The sequence below is a fragment of the Sarcophilus harrisii genome, chromosome 5 (genome assembly GCF_902635505.1).
Source record: "Sarcophilus harrisii chromosome 5, mSarHar1.11, whole genome shotgun sequence".
NCBI lineage: Eukaryota > Metazoa > Chordata > Mammalia > Dasyuromorphia > Dasyuridae > Sarcophilus > Sarcophilus harrisii.
In genome coordinates, this window is record NC_045430.1 from 275902088 (window position 1) to 275923446 (window position 21359).

At 49.6% G+C, this 21359-nt stretch overlaps 1 protein-coding gene and 1 long non-coding RNA gene across 3 annotated transcripts in view; one reads left to right on the top strand and one right to left on the bottom strand.

Annotated features, from left to right (window-relative positions):
- The window catches only part of RAPGEF5 (Rap guanine nucleotide exchange factor 5), a 227159-nt gene that overhangs the window by 147499 nt on the left and 58301 nt on the right, over window positions 1-21359 (top strand). The window contains exons 10-11 of one of the 2 annotated variants that reach the window (XM_031940640.1): window positions 6310-6428; window positions 7091-7179. In XM_031940640.1, coding sequence (XP_031796500.1) covers window positions 6310-6428; window positions 7091-7179 — 208 coding nt within the window. Of the gene's footprint in view, window positions 1-6309; window positions 6429-7090; window positions 7180-13443; window positions 16527-21359 lie in introns of those variants that run through there. The other variant, XM_031940641.1, reaches the window with a different exon arrangement.
- LOC116419615 lies at window positions 526-7038 on the bottom strand. Its single transcript, XR_004229866.1, has 4 exons — window positions 6977-7038; window positions 3858-3926; window positions 2094-2255; window positions 526-1211 (listed from the first exon to the last, which is right to left on the bottom strand). It is a non-coding gene; the product is annotated as an uncharacterized LOC116419615 (long non-coding RNA).

Below are 21359 nucleotides of genomic sequence, written 5' to 3' on the forward strand. Positions count from 1 at the left end.
AGAGTTCTCTGTAGCTCCCCTGTTTCCATTATTAATTTTTAAATTAATAGAAGCCTGTTGTCTCTCTCCTATTCCAATAACAAAAAGGGGCAAAAGAAAACTCCTTTGTAACAAATATGCAAATTTAAGCACAGGTAAATTTCCTCATTGGTTATATGTGTGTGTGTATGTGCACACACACACAATTTACCCCTTATGTACATGGGTAAATATGCACATACATGTATACACATGTACACATATGTGTGTGTCTCATTCTGAACCCTGAGTCCACCCCATCTCTGTCAGGAGATAAAGAATATATTTTCCCATCAGTCCTCAGGAAAAACAGATGGTCATTGTATTGATCAAGAGTCCTTCCAGCTTTCCCCTCTCTCATGATAGGCCCCCACAATCCCCTCCTCTCCAGGCCAAAGCTGCTGCTCTTGAATTCGTTCCTGCTGGATGGCTGTAGGCAATCCTCGGGCCTCCTTGCCTCCCTCTATGTGGCTCTTCTGACACGACGACCCTTCATAATGAGCTCGGGGACCTCTCCGTGGCCAGGAGTTCGGGCTCGGTGGACACTGAGTCTGGCTTTGCCTTTGTTTCAGAGTCACCGTCTCTATTAATGCAACGTAAGATTGCATTAGCCACTTAAGCAGCCACATCGCCCCACCGACACAGCAAGCATGTAGCCGGCCAAAGCTCCCGGGACTTCTGATGGGAAAAACTGCCAAGCCAGGTCCTGAGTTCATTTGTTTAGCCTGAGTGCCCGGCTTGACATTTATCCTCATTAAATGTCATCTGGTTGGTTTGGGTCTATCATTCCAGCTTGAGTCTGTCATCCAGCGGATGAGCTTCAAATTATCTCCACATGGGATCAGTGGCCTCTTCTCGCCTTCCGAGGATCATCACAGATTATAGATTTATGGGGAGACCTCCGAGGCCAATCTACTCATTTAACCCAGGAGGAAACTGAGGCTTCTGGTCAATCGGTCAAAAGCCATCTCATTAAGAGCCTAGTCCACGTCTGTTGTACTAAGGATTTTATAAAAATTGTGAATAGGCTTGGGCTAGTATCTTTATTTAGAGTGGGGCTCTGGAATGGGCAGCAACTTTCAATTGCCTCCTGCTCCAAAGCATCCCTTGGATTTGCCTTCATTTAGAGCGGGGCTCTAGAATGAGCAGCAGCTTTCATTTGTCTCCTCATCCAAAGCATCCCTCGGATCTGCCTGACAAGAGAATTAATCAACAAATTTGTACTAAGCATTTACCTCATGGCAGGATTTCCCTGTATTTGACATTAGGGATACACAGATAAAAACGAGACAGTTCCTGCCCTCAAGAAGCTTATGTTTTCAGGGAAAGCAGCCCATACATACATGATAATATACATCTATATATGTATACATATACATATATACATATAGATACATATGTGCATAAAACATATGCACAGTGATCCCAAGGTAATTGGAGAGTCACTAGCAGTCGGGAGGATCTCAGGAGTTCCTGAGTAAAGCTGTGAAGCAAAGTGAAGGAGAGTCTAGGTAGTGCATTGGCTGGAGCGCTGACTTAGATCCAGGACAACCCGAGTTCAAATCTGGTTTCAAACATTTCCCATCTATCTGTGTAACTCTGGGCAAGTCACTTAATCTCTTAGTGACCGAAGGAATAAGGCCGACAAGTCTCCAATTATGTGCACAGATGGAGAGAACTTCCATTCAAGGAGCTCCTCTAGAATAATGAAATTACAGATCCAGCCCAAAAAAGAAAAACAAATTCTGAGGGTGTTATATGAGCTATTGACACTTGAGTGTGAATTAGTTGATTATCCTGCTGGGACAGAACAGTGAAGGACCCAGTATTGGATGGGGAGGTGGATGCTTTGGGAGCTCCCGGATGGAGTGTCGATTGACCTCCCACCCACGTTTGGTGGGAGCAGAGAATGGGAGAAGTGGGGCGGGGGTTGCCGATGCTTGCGTTGACTCGTGGCCAGCTCCTCCTGGGCTCCCTCCTCAGGGGTACATCCCTGAGCTGTTTCTGGGAACTCCTTACCTCCCCAAGTATTTGACAGATAGAAACGTTCTCAAGGAGAGCTGGAGGCTCCTTACCCTGGAAATCACCGTGGGCCTGCGGTTGCTGAAGGCTGGGCCGAGGTCTGGGCCCGATCGATCACCGCTCATTGGGATCACACGGGTAATTGTCCCAATTCCAGCAGCCTTGCAGTCACCTTCAGAAGGTTCTTCCTGGCTGTTTTTAGTGACAGGAGACTTCTGTGCAACGTGAAACAAATGAAAGCCATTGGTTGGAACCACTGAGAACTGGATCTGGTCCTCAGGGACTGCTCTGCTCTGTCAGGGGGTTTGCAGCAGTCTTTATATGGACAAAAGGAAAACAAAACCCCTAATTGTCACTGGCCAGATGCTTCCAGGAGATGCCAAAGTCATGGCTTAATAAAACAGTGGGAAAGCGTCCCGAGACCAGGCCTGAAATGGGGGCCTCCCATGTGGAGCGCGCCAGGCTCGGGCTTGATTCTGGGAGCCGCATTTTAGGGGAGACACTGACGGGGAGAGAGCTTGCTGTGGAGATGGGGAAGATGGCCTCCTCCAGGGAAGGAGCGGGGCCCAGAAAAGGCAGCATTTCCTAATAAGGAGAGCTGTCCCAGGCCCTCCGGGAGGTCTACCAGCAGGGTGCAATAGCAGGGATGCCTTTTGAGGTATAAGTGGGCTTGGGTAGCCTCCAAGCGCCCTTTTACCTCTGAAGCTGTGGGAATGAGAAATGACCCTGACTGAGAAGGAGCCGCCATCTTCCCCAGGAGCCTCTCTGTTATTCCCAATTGCGGTATCACCGTGACAAATGCGTGCTTTCAGTCAGCTCCAGTGCAGGGTCTCTGTGGGGGTGGCCCCCTTCCCATCCCCGGCAGGGAGCAGTGTTGCTGGGCCCTTTCATGGCAGAAGTTATGGGGGAGGGGGCTTCCTGAGACTGGCCTGTAACGGCGGATACGGCCATATATTCTATTTGGGCAGAAAAATGATAGTCTCTTATGCTCAGGTAGGCAGTGCAATAGAGAGAAGGCTAGGTCTGGAGCTGTACTTGCTAGCTATGTGACTTCCGTGCCTCAGTTTCCTCATCTGTAAAAATGAGCTGGGGAAAGTAATCGCATACTAGTCCAGGATTTCTGCCAAGAAAAGCCTAAAGGAGGTCACAGAGCACCGGACGCGACTGAGGGATTTTCTGTCTCTCGGTCTCTCCGTGTCCTCGGTGCCCCCTCGTTTCATCTCATCATTTCCAAAGAACTTTCCTCCAACGGAGATTTCAAAGAGCAATGCAGTTTTAGGACACATTGGTTACTTTTTGAAAAATTTAGTCTCTTCACAGTACACAATGTGACTGGGAAAGGGGCCGTGGGAAGCGTCCGCAAGGTCAGACACCGGCTCCCGGCAGTTGGGGAAGCTCTGGAGTCTCCGGGGACGTTGGTGTCCAGGATGGCGAGGTCCGCTCGCCATCGTTCACTCCTTGCACCACACAGATGAGACTGCCTGGGCAATGTGGAACTTGCCCAGTGTTAGGTGTGGGAGGTCAGATTTTAAGTCAGCTCCTCCTGACTTTAGGGCCAGTGCTCTATCCACTGCCCCTCCCGGTTACCCCCTAGAATTTTCTTTCTAGTCCTTTCATTTTACATTTTTCTAATGCGCCTGATTAATAATCCATTATATTAATAATGCTCATTATTTTGATAATTCTCAGCATTCCCAAAAGCAATCTCTGGCCTTCATCCTAAAGCTGGTTGAGAATCCCTGACCCTGAGGGTCACTAAAGCCCTCCACCCCAAGCTTAGACTCAGTCTCCTACCCGAGTCTTTGCCATTGACTTACTTGGTGACTCTGGTGATGATGTCTCCCCACTTCTGCAAAGGGAGTAAAAATCGCCTGTGACTTCTAAGCCTGTGAAGAGAACATAGTCGGACTCCTTTCCTCTGGTGGAAACTGGCCCCTAAACCTTCAGCCTCTAAAGCTTCAGCCTCAGGCAGAGTTTGCCAATAAGCATTCATTAAGCACCTACTGTGTGCGACGCTCTAGAGACAACACAAATGAAAATAATTGTCCAGCTGGAGGCGTTGATGGTCTTTCTCCCTGGGGGAGTCACAGATGAAAGGAAAGGCAGATGCTGAGGGTCCAGAGAAGGGGAGAAGGTACAGGGGCAGCAGAGAGGAAAGGGTTCTCAGGGTGTGCACCATAGTTATGGGACTGGCTTGTGACAAAGCTGAGAGAAGCGGGAGGGCCTAGAGCAGGACACAAACGGCCACTCTTGGGGGTTCCCTTAAGGGGGAATGTGGAATGGACTGGTGGGGACAAAGGAGAGAGGAAAGGGTTTAGTCTGTATCTTCTCTTAGAGGCAATAGGGAGCCACTGATGATTCTTGATCAGAGGATACTTCTGGCAGCTTGTTGAAGGATGGGAGTATGTAAGTGACCAATTAGGGGGGCTGCTGCAGGAGAAGTGACAAGAGCCTCAGTTAGGGTGGGGCTCCATTAGTTGGGGGAGGTGTTGAGTAACGCTCTGTATAATTTGTGATATACTCTGTATAATCTGTAATTATGTAATTTATTTGTAAGACATTCTGTTAAGCCCTGAAACAAACTGGGGGCTTCCCAAGACACTGCCATCATTAGTATGAAGTACAGGGAACCAGTGAGGGGCTCCTAATGTACCCCCTGCCCTCTTTTTCTGCCCACTTCTACCTCCCTCCAAGCTGTTGGAAAAGCCAGAATTCCTGACCTCAGCTTTCCTTCGGAAACCGCCCGGGGAAGCCACCCGAAGCCCGGATCCATGTCAGCCGTCAGGAAATGCTCCTCAGTCAGCATCTCTCGGGGCGGCAGCCACACCTGGCCCCCTCCCCAGGAGCCCTGACCGCAGGCGCCTCTTGTTCAGGGCGAGGATGGAGGCTCGGGGGCTCAAAGGGAACCTCCATTCTGGTGCCCTCTTACTTCTTCCCTCCTTCCTGCCTTTTCCACCTTTCTCTCCTCTCTCCCTCTTCCCCTCCCCTACTCCAGCCCTTGCCTCTTCTTCCCTATCACCCTTTCTCTCTCTCCTCTTCCTCCCTTTTTCCTCTTCCCCCTCTGCCTCTCCTTCCTCCGCCTTCTCTCTCTTCTTCCTCCCTTTTTCCTCTTTTCCCTCTGCCTCTTCTTCCTCCCTCTTCTCTCTTTCCTCCTCCCTTTCTCCTATTTCTTCTCCCCTTCTTTCCCTCCTCTCCTCTCTCCTTCTGTCTCCCCTTCCTCTTTCCCCCTTTCTCCCTCTCAGTCCCCATCCTCCCTCTCCCCCTGTTCCTCCCTCCCTGAGGTGAGAGAGGCCGGCTCCCTGACCCAGAGCAGCCTAGGTGGGCTGCTAACAGGGGCTCCTTTGGAGCAGGCCTTGAAGCACTCAGAGGTCACCCGGCCCAGAAAGGCAGGGATGCCCCAAGTCAGTGACCTCTCTTGAAAGCCTGACTGTGGAACTGGCGGCCCTCCCCCTTCTGGGTCAGAGCGGCCTCCCAGGGTGTATGTGGGGGGAGGTCGCAGATCCTGGGGGAGGCCGAGCCAAAGGGCCCCCAGCTCCCAGGACAGAAAGTGCGAGCCTGGGAATAGACCCCGATTGTTTGGGATCCTCATGAATTCTCCAGTTCAGGATATTGATGTGGGGACTCGGGCATTTTGCTTTTGATAATTGTGGCCTCCTTTTTGACTCTTTTTTTTTTCCTTCAGATATTGGAAAGGGTTTCTGTGCTTCTCTGGGATTATTGTTTTTAGAACCGAAAATGACCTTCCAGGGCGCTGAGCCTCAGCTGCCACTAAGGTTTAAAGACCCATGAATCTGGACCTGAGTTCAAATCCCAGTCCTAATAATTATTCCTCATTCGCCAATGGACGAGTTAAGTGACTTCTGTGGGACTCAGTTTCCTCAAATGTTAAATAAGAGAGTTGGGCTAGATGGACTCTGGGGTCCCTGCTGCCCCTAGTCCCGTGATCCCCTAAATGCCCTTGTTTTGCAGCTGAGGAAATTGAGACCGGCAGAAAGGAAGTGACAAGGTTGGATTTGAATCCAGATTCAGGGATCCTGCTCCCTCCCCCCCCCAAAAAAAAAAAACTTCAGCTGTCCTTTAAAAGGAATGGGAGATACTGGAGCCCCCGAACCCGTAGCGCCCCCTCCCCTCCACCGCTTTGGAGCAACCCCTGTGGCCCGCGCTGCTGCCACGGCTTCCCAGCCTTTCAGCGAGTATTTACCTTTTCTCTCTTTGTTTTCTCTCCTCTCCTCCTTCCCCTCCCCTTCCTCCCCCGACCCCAAATTACAGCAAGATGATGAAGTGACAACCCTGCAAGTTAAAGGGGAAGACGGAACTGTCCTGGTATTCAAGAAGGTGTCGTCATGCGGGCCGGCCCCCACATCAGGGAGTGGCCACACTGATTGGAGGTGAGAGGCTCGGGCTTCCCCCAGCAGCAGCAGCCGGGGGCTGGTGGCGTGGCTCCGGTGCCGCCGCCTCCTCCTCCTCCTTCTCTTCCTCCTCCTCTTCCCCTCCTCCTCCTCCTCCTCCTCTCCTCCTCCTCCTCTTCTCCTCCTCCTCCTCTTCTCCTCCTTCTCTTCTTCCTCCTCCTCCTCCCCGTTAGTCCGTGTCTCCCTCTCCGATTGTGTCTTTCCCTCCCTCCCTCCCTCCCTCCCTGTGTCTCCCTCCGGCGCTCGCTCCGTCCCTCCCTCCCTCCGTCCCTCCCTCTGCCTCCCTTCTCTCCGCCTCTGGAACGTCCTAGCTGACTGCAGAGCCCCCAGCAGCCAGATGGACTGAGCCCGGCTGCCTTCTGGGGACGGCTGGGGGATGGCAGGAGCCCGGAGCATCTAGGGAGGGGGAGATGCCTTTGTTAGGAGGCGGGCACAATGGGGAGCTCGCGGCTGAGGGTCTTTGACCCCCAGCTCGAGAGGAAGGACTCGGCCGCCCTCCCCGGCGGCCGCGAGCTGCCCTTGCCTACCTTTGATGTGCCTTATTTCAAATACATCGACGAGGAGGATGAGGAGGACGAGTGGAGCAACCGCTCGCAGTCCTCCACGGAGGACGACTCCTCCGATTCTCTGCTTTCCGACAGATACGTGGTGGTGTCGGGGACGCCCGAGAAGATCCTGGAGCACCTCCTCAATGACTTGCACCTGGAAGAAGTCCAGGACAAAGAAACAGGTAAGGAGGCGCCGCGACTTCCTGCCGGCCGGAGCGGGGCTGATGCCGGCCGCCCGCGGGTGGGGGGGGGGGCTGCCAGGCCGGGGCCGGTGCCAGGGGCGGCGTGCGCGCCTGGCGCTGCCCCGGGGCTTGGCCGGCCGAGAGCTGGGGGGAGGGGGGTGCGTGCTTTGGGCCGCTGCCCATCAGCCCGTGCGTGCCCTTTCCAGATGGATGCCGGCCTGGGACGGGCACTGCCAAGGATTCCCGGCCGCCCGGCCTTGGCACCCGGCCCCCACTTTTAACCAGAGTCCGTGGGAAGGCAGGGGCCCGAGCCCGAGCCCAGTGGGAAACCCGAAGGGGGACAGTCGCCTGAGTGGCAGAGGTGCCCACGGCTAACCAGAGTGCTGGGCAATGCCCGCATCCTCCAGGCGAGCCAGGCAGAGCAATCTCTGGGGGTCGGATGTGGCCCCCTTGACTTTTCCCCTAGAGATTGTCATTCGTGGCTGCCTGGAGGGATGACGGGATCCCCTGGACGTCCTGGAAGTCCACTTTAGTCTCCTTGCTAAATACGCTCTGGGCTCCTTCAGAAGGACCATTTTGTTTTGAAATAGCTTTAGTGCCTTCCCTATGAACCGAGACAGCCCGGTGCCAGCCGGGGGCACCTCAGGGCAGAAGTGGGGCCTTCAGCTGGGACTAATTATTGCATTGATCCCACTCTCCTTGGCCTCTTGACTGACTGGCTCCAGGATGTGCTTGGGGTCAAGGGCTGATTTTCGGCCCAGGGACTCCTGGGCCAGACGAGGCACCTCAGGTCTCCCGTTTGCTTAGTTTCCCCCTGAGTGGTGGCACGGGTCTCACTGGGGCAACAATCCCCAATTTCAGGTTCCTAACACTTCTAGGAGGGATTCCAAAGTTCCCAACATGGTGGGAAGTTTCCCGGGAATCCCAGTGTTGGCTCCCAGTTGGAGAGGTAGGAGGCCCTCAGGAGCTTTTGAGTCCAGGCCATACACCCAAAGCTTCCATGTCACGTGACATCCAGCAGGTCATCTTTCCAGCCCGGCAGTGCTGGATCATCCCGGGGAGGACGAGAACACAGTTGTCATGGTTGAATCTGCTGTGAGCCCAGAGTTACTGTGGGTTCTTAAGTAGGATCCCAGGGAGAGATTTAGAAGTGGGTGAGCCAACAGAGGCTGTCTACTCCAACCTCCTCATTTTTACAGAAAAGGAAACTGAGGTCCAGAGAGGAGGTGGAGGAACTTAGCCGTAGATGGATGTGACGAGGGGACCTCTCAGGCCAACTTCCCCAGAAGGAAGCTGAGGTCTCTAGACGAGAGGGAAGTTAAGACCTATCACCCCCAAGGGTCCTCAGAGCCCCAAAGCAAGAGGGAAAAGGTTCACTGTCAGTACATAGGTTTGACCCTGTGCCCCAAGCCTAAGGAGCAGGAAGGGGCTGGACCTTCTGCCATATGGAGGCTCTGATAACACTCTTAGAGCTGGGAAGCCCAGGCTCACATCCTGCCCTTGGCAGGGAGATCGTAGAGGAATCACCTTGTTCCTCTGGGCTTTGGCTGCCCCATCTGCACAATGGGCACGGTAGGCCCGTCTACCTATTTCCTGGCATTATTGAGAGGACATTAAGGCACCATCTAAACGGGTGGGTTTTTGTTACTTGTACCATTTGTGGTCTCTCATCCAGGACACATGGAAAGCCCTGAGCCCTGCCCAAGCCCAGGTGGGTGCCCTGCGGCACGTGCCCCCAAAGCCGTCTGGCCGTTCTGCTTTCTCAGGCCAGAGTCGGGGAACAAGAGGGGGCTCGTGGTGCTTTGGGGGGGCTGTGCGTCACGGGGGGTCCAGGCTGAGTCTCTAGCGAAGTTCCCTGCCAGGTCCATGGGTGTATCTGGTGTTAAGAGCAGGGAAGGATAGGGGGCTGCAGCTGTGCCTCCCAGAAGGGCTTAGCCACGATGGCAGGTATCCCCGGGTGCTTATGCACTTGTTTGTGACCAGGCAAACACTGGCTGCTTGGGCAGAATGTTAGTGCTGGGCTACGGAGGCGGGAAGAAGTGCCTGCCTTTGTGGAGCCTCCATTCTGCGGTGCTCAGACGAGCCTCGACAGCTGCGTGGGCTCCCCTGGAGGTAGGTGAGAAGGAGATTAGGGAGGCCATCGGTCAGTCACCCGCAAGCCTTCGGGGCTCCTATTGGCCGAGTCAGGGCCAGACGTGGAGGATGTCAGTCACCAAGTGTTTGTTGGGCATCTGACCCATCCTAGGCACTGTGCAGGGCGGGCGGGGACACACCTGGAGCAGTCCCTGCCCTCGAGGAGCTTACACTCTAGAGGAGGGATATAATGAAGAGAGGGACCATGGGCTGGTGGGTAGGCCCGGAGAAGGTGACTCACTTTGGGCATTGACTAGCTGTGTGACCCTGGAGACACATCCAGCATTTCTGTGCCTCAGTTTCTTCATCTGTAAAGTGAAGGGAGCAAACCCAGTCGTCTCCTCCAGCACTATCTGTGCTCCCTACGGTTTAGTACCAAAGACAGACAAGAAACATATTTCTCTTCCTCTGAGAAAGACTTTTCACTCTTTAATGACCAGAATGACGACACTCCTTCCAGGCTGGGGCGGGGCATTTGGGAGCTGGACAGGAGCCGGGCCCCTAGTCAGGGTAACTCCAAGACTCAGTAGGTCACTCCAGCCATGTGTCCGGGTCTTCGCCCCCGGCTCCGGACAAAAGGCAGTTTGGGTAGGAAACTCAAGGGTTATTGAGCACCCACGGGACAAGAAAAACTGGGCACAACCGAAATGACTGAATAACCAAGCATGGGATCATAGGCGCATAGGGACAGATCTGGAAGAAACCTTCAAGGCCATCAGGTTTGATCCTTTCATTTTACAGATGAGGAAACTGAGGCACAGAAGGTGAGATGGTTTTCCAGAATTTCCCATAGCTATTTGGTATCTGAGGCTGGATTTGAACTCGGGTCTTTCTGACTCTAAGTCCAGTGTCCCACCTACCAGCCCATGCGCCTTCTTCAATGCCCTGTAATTACCCGTATTTCTCTACACCCCCACTCTCCTGCATGCTGATCATAGCAATGACAGTAACTCCCATTTACATGATGCTTGGCAGCTCACAAAGTGCTTTCCTCACCCTGATCCAGGGATGTGGGCAGCACAAGGGTTGGGGTCCCCGTTGTACAGATGAGACAAGTGAGTCTCTGTGACTTGCTCAAGTGTGTACAATGTGGGGCAGTGGTTAGAGTCTAAAAGACCTGAGTTCGAATCTAGTCTCAAATATTCACCAACTGGTGACTCTGGGCAAGTCATCTAAGCTCAGTGTCTATAAAATGGGGGCATTACTAGTGCCTCCTTCCCAGGACTCTTGTTGAAGATCGAATGGGATAATAACAGACCCATTGTAGGGGCTATAAAAGTATTAGCGGTCATCATCGTCATCGTCACCATCGCCATTATTCTCATCATTAATATCACCCTTTCCCTCCGGCAGTAAAGGCAACATCCCCAGACTGTCCCCATCTCCCTAGGGGAAGAGATGTGTGCTTCCTCCTCTGTAGCCAAGCTTAGTCCATTGAAGCTTGCTGGGGTTCACCTGCCTCTCCTGCCGCCATTGTGAATTTGATTCCTCTGGTGCAGTTTGCGTCACTTGATGTTTGCTCGAGGTTTCTTGGGTTGCTTGTTTGTCAGGACACATGGCGTTCGTTATTCCGTTATATTTCTTTACAACAATTTAGCAGCCATTCTCCAGGCAATGGGTGCACACTCTATTCCTTCCATTTCCTGAATCCCTCTTGCTCATTTTATATGACAGCATTATTCCTTCATATTCGTGTACTACATTTTATTTACTCATCCCCCAAGCAACGGGCCTGACTATTCCTTTTTAATGTTTTGGTGACCCCCAGAGTTCTACTACTATGACTAGTTTGTGGCTAGTAGGCCCTTCTTTCTGTCTGGGACCACATTAAGCTCAAAGCGTAAGCTGGACCCTCTGGACCAGAGATTTCAATGAGTTTTCTTATTTAACTCGAAAGAGCCCCTCAGAAACTTTCCCCCAGTTCCCCCAGTAGTATGTCGCTACGTCTGCCTTCCTCCCACCCATCCTGCATTGGAGGGGAATATAGAAAAGCAAAGGAAAAAAGTATTTGCTATTTTTCTGAACTGAATCTCTTATCCTTGACTTCAGGGCCCAGGAAACTTTACCTCTTTTGTTCATTGTAATAAATGAATTAAGGAGTAACATTTTGATCTCGTGGGAGACTCAGGGAAGGCAGATGACAAGGGGCTGTGATCCCCATGTCCGAGGGCACTTTTCATCATCCAAAGCCCCTTTTGAGGGAATGCGACCCACATGCTCTGGAAGGCAAATGCAGGGTTCTCGGTGCCTTCCCATGGGAATGGGGCAGTAAGGACACTCCCACCCAGGAAGGCTCCTTCATCCCTGGAGGCCAAGGACAAATAAAATGGCAGAGACCAGTAGCTGCCCTCCTCTTTCCTCTCCAGAGGAAACTTGGGGTAAACCCTCAGATGAGTAGATGGTATCAAGCGCCTCCCTGACTAAAGGGAAATCTGACCCAGGGAGGTCCCTGACGGGGTTGCTGCACACCGTAGTGGCAGAAGAACTGGTGGCATCCACCTAAGAAACATCCCTCAGCTGGCTTGAGGAATAGGAAGCTAAGCTTCTGAAACAGATGTTTTTATTTGTTTTTGCTCCCCATTGTCATCACAAAGCACAGAAGGGAAAATTATTTCATTCATTCAGCTAATACTTACTGAGTTCCTATGATGAAGGAATGAGTCATTTATTAAGTGCTTACTGTGTACAGAGAATTAGCTTCTCACTAAGTCCAGAGCCCTGGAAGTGAGGTAGTCCTGCCTCTTAGGAGCTTCCATTCTACGGAGGAAGATAAGACATACTGATGATTTCAACTGTGAGGCGGATGGAAAAGGCCCATGGTCCTTAGAGTACAAAATCAATGCTCAGGGTATCCATCACCCAGGTTGTCTTGCCTGCTGAGCTTCCTACGATCTCAGACATTTTCTAACTGTGTGACCTCTGAGTCTCGGTTTACCGCTCCAGAAAATGGAAATGAAAATATCTGTTGCATGTGCATCCTGACAGCCAAGATAGAGGCATTGATGGGGAGCTGGCCACAAGGCCAGGGAGACCTCAGTTCAGGGTCCACCTTCTGGCACTGACCAGTCACGTGACTCTGGACTGGTCAGTCATTGCTCATTGCCTTATGCTCAAGGTCAGACCCCTACACACAACCCCGAGTACTGCCTGAACCGGATCGAAATGTAACTGGAAACATTCCACAACCTAAATACAAATACAGTGTAACAAGATCAGTGAGGCTGGACTCCTGCTTCTTCTGGGAACAAGACGCTCTCTCTCAGTTCTGGGAATTGTCTTTGGCCGGCCCTGTGCCTGGAATGCTCTTGCTCCTCATCTTGGCCTCCTGGTTTCCTTCTCCTCTCAGTTCCGACACGTTCCGTACATGGAGCCTTTCCCAATCCCTCTTTACTCTCACATCTGCCTCTATCAGTTTTCTCTCTGTCCCTGTTCTGGTGGGTGAGAAGTTGTCATGGAGAGCCCAGCTTTTTAAATTGCAGGTCTCATCACTGAATGTGGGGGTCATCAAATTCTGTCTTCTTCTCAGGAAATACGTGTACCTATTTTCTATACCGATTAGCTAGGGTCACATAAAAATCTCTCTGGCAAAAAGGGGCGATGAGCAGAAAAAGTTTAAGAAGCCCTGATGTAGAGAAGAAAGAGCCAACCTTGGAGCAGTCAGACCAGGAATCAAGGTCTGCCTCTAATATATCCCGGCTCGGCCAATCTGGACACATCACTTAACCTCCCACTGTCCCCAGACAGCTCTCCTGGATACTGTTTGCAGAGTGGGAGCCAATCTGTATCTATGGATAGAATTTCCTCAGTGGTCCTATCTATATCAATAAAATTATAGTGAACTAGCTACTAAAGCAAGGGATGGAGGGAAGGAGGGAAAAGAAAGCAAAAGAGGAAAGAAGGAGGGAGGGAGGGAGAATAAAAGAAAAAGGAGAGAGTTCAGCAATGAAGGAAGGAAGGGATGGAAGGAGGAGAGAGAGGAAGAAAGGGAAGTAAGGAAGGAAGGAAGGAAAGAAGGGAGAGAGGGAGGATGAAAACAAAGGAAAGAAGGAAGGGAAGGAAAGAAGGAAGCAAGGAAAGAAGGAAGGAAAGAAAGGAGAGAGGGAGGATGAACAAGGAAAGAAGAAAGGGAAGGAAGGAAGGAAAGAAGGGAGAGAGGGAGGATGAACAAGGAAAGAAGAAAGGGAAGGAAGGAAAGAAAGAAGTAAGAAAGAAGGAAAGAAATTGAAAGCGTAAGTATGTGTTTGGAGGGTTGTTATTTGTTTTGGTGACTGCTAAGATTTCTTCCAGACCAAAAATTTTATAATTTTAAGAAATCTGAGGTTATAAGGACCTTGAACTTGCCCCAGAAGTCCTTCAAAAGTAGCAGGTACCAGCCCTCCTTTACAACTGCAAACAAGATTCCTGATCTTTTTCGCAAGTTCCCATCAGTGTCTCACTGATCCATTGTTTACAGCCACACGGTGTGACTCGGGGAGATGAATTATTGGACCCAAATGGCATAATATCATTTTCCTGCCTGGTGCTGATGTAAGTGCATCTGTAAGGAGATATCATGTCAAATGGACAGTTTTGACAAAACTGCCATGGAAAATGTGCCATGAAATTAAGAGATAGAAGCAGTGCTTCATCACCAGAGCTAGGAGCCCGTCTCACAGGGACTTGCCAAGGCACTGGGGGTTTTGAGAAGGTTTCAGGTGCTTAGCACAGTGCCTGGCGCACAGTAGGAACTTGATAAATGTTTATTGATCGACATCTAGAAAGCACATGACTTTGATCAGGGATAGGGCCACTCTGTCTTTTAATTCCTGGTTTTATTGATGGTTCTTTTCCATGAGTCTACTTCCAGCTGGTTGAAGAGAGAGTAGTTCCATGCCCATCACTCTCTGACTTGGCCATGCACCTGATTGGATGGCCCTGAGAAATAAGGTGACCAAGAGCATTACTAATGTGCCGGGGCTGTGTCCGGTGTGAGAGGGGCAGAGCATGGTTAGTCAGTGACTAAGTCTTGGAAGAGGGATGGTGATAGAACCCTCCGGGACCTGCCCAGAATTCTGCCTAGAACTCCTTTCATATGAGGCAAAACAGCTGGGAGTTACCCCACAAAGTGGTGGGACAGCTGCCCCCTCCCATCCTCCAAGGTGTCCAGCCCACGCCTCTGCAGACATGGCGGAAGCCCAGTCATAGGGAGGTTTAGTTATGTCCACAAAGCCAGGAGGTGGCAAGTTTGCCAACCCCTTTGTAGACGTTACTGACTGGGAACCCCAGAGTTCTCTCTACTCTGTCACATCATTCTAATTAAGTATGGAGATGAGTAATGGTGCTAATAGAAACAGGGACAATGGACCAGGGGAAGGGGGAGCTGAATTATAGGAGCTCTTGAGGTCATGAGATCATTGATCCTAGAAATAAATGGGGTTTTGAGGCCATCTAGTCCCACCCCTCACTTTCCAGCTGAAGAGCTGAAGACCAGAGAAGCTAAAGGATTTGCCCATGGTAGTGAGACTCATGGACGGGGTTTGCCCCAGGATCTCCAAGTTTAGAAACAGCCTTTCCACTCTTTCTTTTCCATCTCTGAAACTTATGACTCTCCAAGTATCAATGGATAACGTCTTAGTCCCCATTGGGTGGGTCTTTGTGCCATAGAACATTCCCTTTTCACAAACAGGAAAACAAAGGTGGAAGAGGATGGTGGTACATGTAGTGGATAGAGCGCCAGCCTTGGAATCTTGGGTTCGAATCCCATTTCTGGTACTTGCTATTTTTGTGTCAATTGGGCTGTGTGAGCTTCAGTTTCCAATCTTTCAAAATGGGAAATACTAACAGCTGTGAGATCCACTCACTGAACTGCCGTGAAACTCAACTGAGATAAGTAAGCTACGTCAAGGGTGTTAACGTCTGCATCGAAGCCGGTGGGAGTAGGCACCAGCGGTGGGCAGACGTGGAGTTAAGTTCTTCCAAGTGACAAAGTGAGTGCGAAGTAAAGGCAGAGCGATAACTCGGAGATCCATTATCTTTCCCCCTCAGCCTGTCCGGTGTCTCATGAATAGAATCATGGAGGCCGGATCATAATGGAAATAAAGCTCTCTCTGGAAAACCCCGGGTCAGGCTATTTGTGAACCACTTAAGTCATTTCATCTCCAGCACAAAAGGCCATCATCTGGGCTACCAGCTGTGAGCCAAACAGCCCCTCAGAGTCCAGACTCTTGAGAGGGGACAGAGCCTCCCGGTTCCAGCTGCCACCATGGCTGCCGGCTCTAATGAGAAATTACCAGGCGGCCAATTTCAGATCTGAATTTCCATTTGAGTCATTCGTCTTTGGAAGAGTCTGTTCTCTCTCACCTTTGAACACAAGACATGATGTTCGCTAACAAGGGAGCTGATGCTTTTACACCGCCAGTGGACTGCGGGTTAATTAATACCCTCGTTACTTGGGAAAGTCGGGGAAGTGAAGTGAGACTGAGCCGGAGCATCAGGTTATTAGCAGGAGCTGATTAAGAATGGAAATGGGCTCGTTTCATTGTGGCGCGACCCCGGGGGTGGGGGATGCGTTTAATGGACGGGGACTCATCAAGAGAGCCAGCCCTTCCTTGGCAAGAATCTTTTCCTTTCCCTCATCATCTGAGAAGGGGCCATCAGAAAAGGTTAATTGGCAAGCGGGAGAATGCTTCATCCCTTCGTTATTGAGAACACTCCTTCCCTTGGGATTCACCAAAGTCTGCTTTAAGTTCAGGATTCTCATTTCATCCGTACAAATATATTCAGGATCAAGTGACCAGAATACAATGGTTCTCCTGTGAGGGAAGCATTTTCAGAGGAGCACAGAATGGTGCCTTCATTGGTTTCTCAATAGAAATAGTGATTTTTTTCTTAATATAATATCTACAATTGCTGTCACCCTCTGCCTCCTTTTCATCCACTCTGCGGTCATCGCTGCAGAATTGGAAGGGGCCCAAACAAGACTGAGGGCCATTTTGTATTGTCCTTTGTTCCATGGCTTGCCAAGGCCAAAGATTCAGTACCCAGGGGCCAGACCGGCCTCTTCTTTCCAGCATTTGCCATGAAAAGCCGGGTCCCCTCCCAGAAAGACATCCAGGAGCACTTTGTGGTTGGCTCATTTCTTCGCCATGTCCGGAGACAATGAGGAAGGCCCCCGGCACGGAGGGAAGACGTTCCATAGCAAACTTCTTGGAGGACATGAATGGCAGGATGAGCAGGTATGGCTATGCAGAAGTCTGGGGGCTGGATGGAACTCGTACACTGGGGGGGGGGGGGGGTCCTAGCACCATTTCAGTGTGAATTCAGGAAGCCAGAAGGCCTGATGGCCATGAGGAGTAGGGAATCAATGCAAATCTGTTCAACCAGGAGCAATTCCCAATAAACAAATGGTCAAAAGAGATATGACTGAATGAAGCCCATTGACTGACTCTGTGACTACATGTTCTGAGTTACGAATAACAAGAAAAATGAAAATTAGAGCTACTCTGAGGTCTTACCTGAGCCCCCCCACCCAAGGTGACAAGAATGATCCAAAATGGAAGCGGGCAATGTGGAGTAGAAGACAAACATGATGATTCACTGTTAGGATGACTGCAGGCTGCTTCAACCATTCGGCAAAAACAACAGAGAATCATGCCAGAAAAGTGACTCTGACTCCACAATCCCATTGTCAGTGATATGTCCCAAGGAGGTCAGTGACAGAGGGAAAGGTTCTGTAGAGATGAAAAGTGTTTATAACAACATCTTTTTTTAAATATTAGCCAAGAAATTGGAAGTCAGGCACTGACGCCCCGATACATGCCGGCTCTGACCAAGTCACTTAACAGCCTGGTGCTCAGATTCCAGCTCCTTAAACTTAAAAAAAGACTTTAAAAAAAATGGGGTCATGACCCCATTGGGGTCTCCTAACTGAGTGTGGGGGGGTGCAAAATTAGAATTTCTTATCACTAAATGTTGGATTTGTATATACCGATATACTAATTTTCATATTTTATAAACTAATTATATTATTTTATATACTAATATACCTGGGGTCAAATATATGGCCAATCCTGGTTCCAGATGACTGAAATCTCCTTCCTCCCCAGTAGGAGACATTTCATTTTCTATCCATCTTTCAGATTTCAGGCATCGTTTATAGCCAGTGATCACGTCTACAATTCGTTATCAATCTTCTCCTGTGAGAAAATTGACATGAAACATCTATATATATTCTGGACCTTATCACAATGGGCGTTTCCTCCAACAATGCACCTTGCAGTCCATCCATACTTGCCTGTCCTATGTAACATTTATTCATATCCTTCTGTAAGTTCATTAGCAGGGGTCAACCCACCATGCAAGAGCCTTCCTCAGGTGCTCCTTGCACCCTGAGGATACCATTGGCGCCCATGAGGTGTCCATTGATTATCTCTCAGTCTTGCCAAGGCAAGAAGCATCTCCATGATGGAGGAAATACACTGTATTACAGGGAGATAAAATCCATAGCTGAATTGCATACATAGTCTCCATCCCAGCACGTTGGTAAAAGTTACTGTGAAGGGGAAAAGTTAGGGAGGATCATCTCCTGGCTTATTGGGAATTGGTCAAACCAGTGCTGGGGCCATTGTGAATTAATTTAAGTCATTTTGGAAGCCAGACAAAGGGCAAAGTCATGCCCGTCTGCGGAGAAAGGAGCCTTTTATGCAAATGTTGACTGTCTTTTCCCTCTTTTATGAAGGTACATAAACTCTGTTAGTTCGAACGCAATAAGCTCTAGCTCCAATAGGACTTTGGGGACACCTATAGTAAAGTACTGGATAGAATTTGGATCTATGAATATTGAGTCCAAGTTGAATTCTCTTACCCTTATAGGGAACTTCTATCATCATCATCATCATCATTTATGTAATGCTTTAATGCTCAGACTTTATACACATTGTCTCATTTTGGGCCCATGGCAGCCCTGTGAGGTGGGTTATTGTCAATGCCCTTTTTATAGATGAAAATTGATATTCAGAAAGGTTGAATGGCCTCCCCATAACACACACCTACTGAGTGTTGGAGAAAGGATTTGAAACCGGGGTCCATCAGGAGCATCAGTTTTTGTTGGAAACATAGCACACGTAGGAAATTAAGTGAATCGGTACTGATTCTATGATCCTTAGCCTAGAAGTTGGTCTTTTAAAAGACATTCCGGATGACTTTTTTCCTTGCCATTTATTGCTGCCATTTGCCTCTGCTCTGCTCTCTAAAAACACTTTCCCTTCTCTTTAGTCAGTGTTAATATCCCCTTCATTGATACAGATTGTGACTCCATTAAAACTTGGTAGTCATTCAGTCTTTGAGAATTGCAGTAGCCCCAAAGCTGATCATCTTGCAGCCTTCCAGGTGATGAGACTCCCCAAACTTAAATAAGCAGGCCTGTCTTTGGACAGTGACACACACCATCACTGGGTCTATACCCCGTCTTCAGAAGCTCAGTAGCATTTATGTTCTGCGGACGGAGCAGGTTCGCCTCTGTGCCATTCATGTTGTTCTATTCATACGCCGTTCTGCCTGATGGGCGTCCATTTTACTTCCAGGTCTTTGCTACCACACAAAGTCTTGCTATGGATGTTGTTGACCAGTGTTGGATAGTTCTGTCCAACCTCATTAAGGTATATTGTCGGTAGTGCGATTACAGCCATTTGTCATTCACGATTCTAAATTATTTCCCAGAAGGAGCGGGCCAATTCACAAGGCTGCTAACAAAATACCAGTAGTGCCCTTCTTTCCTCAGCCCTCTGACATCCACTTGTCCAGTCTCTGAGATCTTTGATCATTTCCTGGATGTGAGGAGAATTCTTGCAGTTGTGGGGATTTATATGTTTCTTTCTCTCTGTTTACAGCGCTTTTCTCTGATCATTGATGATAAGCCATTCTTCTTTTAGAATGGTGTACAAAGTTATACTTATTACTGTTTTATAAATTATTTCTTGGGCATAATCTCGCTTCCCAATGCGTTCTCTTGGGATGAAAACTTCTTCTGTAGTTTCCTTTGCTTTCCAGAATGGGTCCCTGAATACTAAAGGCCATTACTAGGATGGGCTGGAGTAACTCATCTGATGGGTAACTGTCCTCACCCTGGCCATGTTTTGCCGTTGTTGTTTTTAAGAAGCAGCGCTATGAGATCTCCAGAAAAGGCCAGCAGTGTTTCTATGAAAGGGTTTTCCCGATCTGTGCTGGTTCCTTCTGTCTTTCAGCCTTCATTCCCCTACGTTCCTAAATCTCAGCTGCATTTTATGAAACTTAAAGGAGGGGTCTCAGACTTCGCCATAGCAAAGCTTGGGACCCACTCCTGCAAGGCAAGGACATGGGACATTGTGTCAGTAATGAGTTTGGCAGCTTGGTAGTTTTAGCCAAAAGGCTATTATTCCATTGTAACAGCCATTGTGGAAATCAGCCCAACAACCATCTGGAAGACCGTGCAAGAGGTGGAAATATTCCTCTTTTGGCTGTAGCTGCCCCTTACCCCCACCCAGCTGGCAGATCAGCGCAGACCACCAGACGCCCTCGTCTAAATTTTAAAATGTTGCCGATGTCTTCCTCCGGTAGAATTGACTGTGTCACCTCTGCGAGGAGGGGGCTTCCCATGCAAGAGAGTGGGCACTTCAGGGGGCCGATCAAGGTGGAAAAGAGGTGGAATTCTATGGTGATTTGTTGGCTGAGCAATCAGTACATTTGTTAATCTTTCCTGGAGCTTTCTATGAAATCATTGCCCTCGTTTAAGCAGCAGCGCCGGGGAATCTGTTGGAATTGACAAGCTAATGGGGTGAAGTGATGTCCTTTGGGGCGGTTGGGGCCCTTTCAGATACCGACAATCTGCTGGGTCGTTGTCCTTTGCCAGCTTTGAGTTCTTTTTCCTTGTCCCACTTCTCCCTTTTCCCATTATCCCCAGTCTCTGCCTGTGGGTTTTTGTTATTGTTTTACAATTGAAATCTTTCAGTCTGTTTGTCACCTCCTTTCCTCCTTTTTCCTCCCTTTTAAGGAAGTTCATATGGACAGTGAGCTTTCCCAGAGTTCATGTAAGTGTTTTAGCATCACATGGGGTAAAGAGGAGAGATGAAGAGAGAGAGAAGGAGATGGAGAAAAGGGGAAGAGAGAGAGAGGGAGGGAAAGAGGAAGGAAGGGGGGAGAGAGGGAGGGGGAAGGGAGAGAGAGAGAGAGAGAGAGAGAGAGAGAGAGAGAGAGAGAGAGAGAGAGAGAGAGAGAGAGAAACATCAAAGCACCTGGTATTGCCTGACTTCTTTTAGGGGAAATGTTATTTTAGTCCAAATAAAGGGCCCATTCTTCATAGACAGACAGACACACACACACACACACACACACACACACACACACACACACACACAGCCTGTTAGCAAAATCTGGCTTATTTGAAAGCTCTAGGGAAGGCAAAATGACTTAGAAGGAACCAGTCTTTAAGTCTTGAGGAATTAGATTCAAATCCTACCTTCAACACATCATTTAATCCCCTAGTGACCCAGACAACTCTCTGAGAAGGTTTGAAATGAGTTGTTACCCTTCCTTAATAGGGGGAGTTTGTCACAGTAATGAAGTCATGTCTGACCCTGAAATAAAACCAAGCCCAAACACCCTCCGTGTAATCATCCGCTTAGTTATCTTAGGTGGGGAAACCGACACCTGGGTGGTGTTATTGCATTTTAATTTCACAGAGAAGACTCCCTCTTGTTTCTGCTCTGAGGTTGTAAAACAATGGCCCCTTTCAGATGCATTGGGCACCGGAGGTGGGAAGGAGAGAATGATGCTCAGCATCTCCTTGGAACGGTGATGTCAGAAAACATCTTTATTTGAATTGGAAGGAGTTTGGTAAAAGGAGCTCAGGGGCATTTTGTTGTGGCAGTCGCGGCTGGTTCTTGCTTGGGACATGCTGGCAGATTCTTTCCTTCAGTTCTCTTGCCCGGGGGAGCTGGCCCTCCTTTGGGCCGTGCTACTGTGTGTGTTTCCTCTGTTCTCTCTCTCCCACCCACTCCCACCCCCACCACCCCCGAGGTCTTCCTGGGAACCGG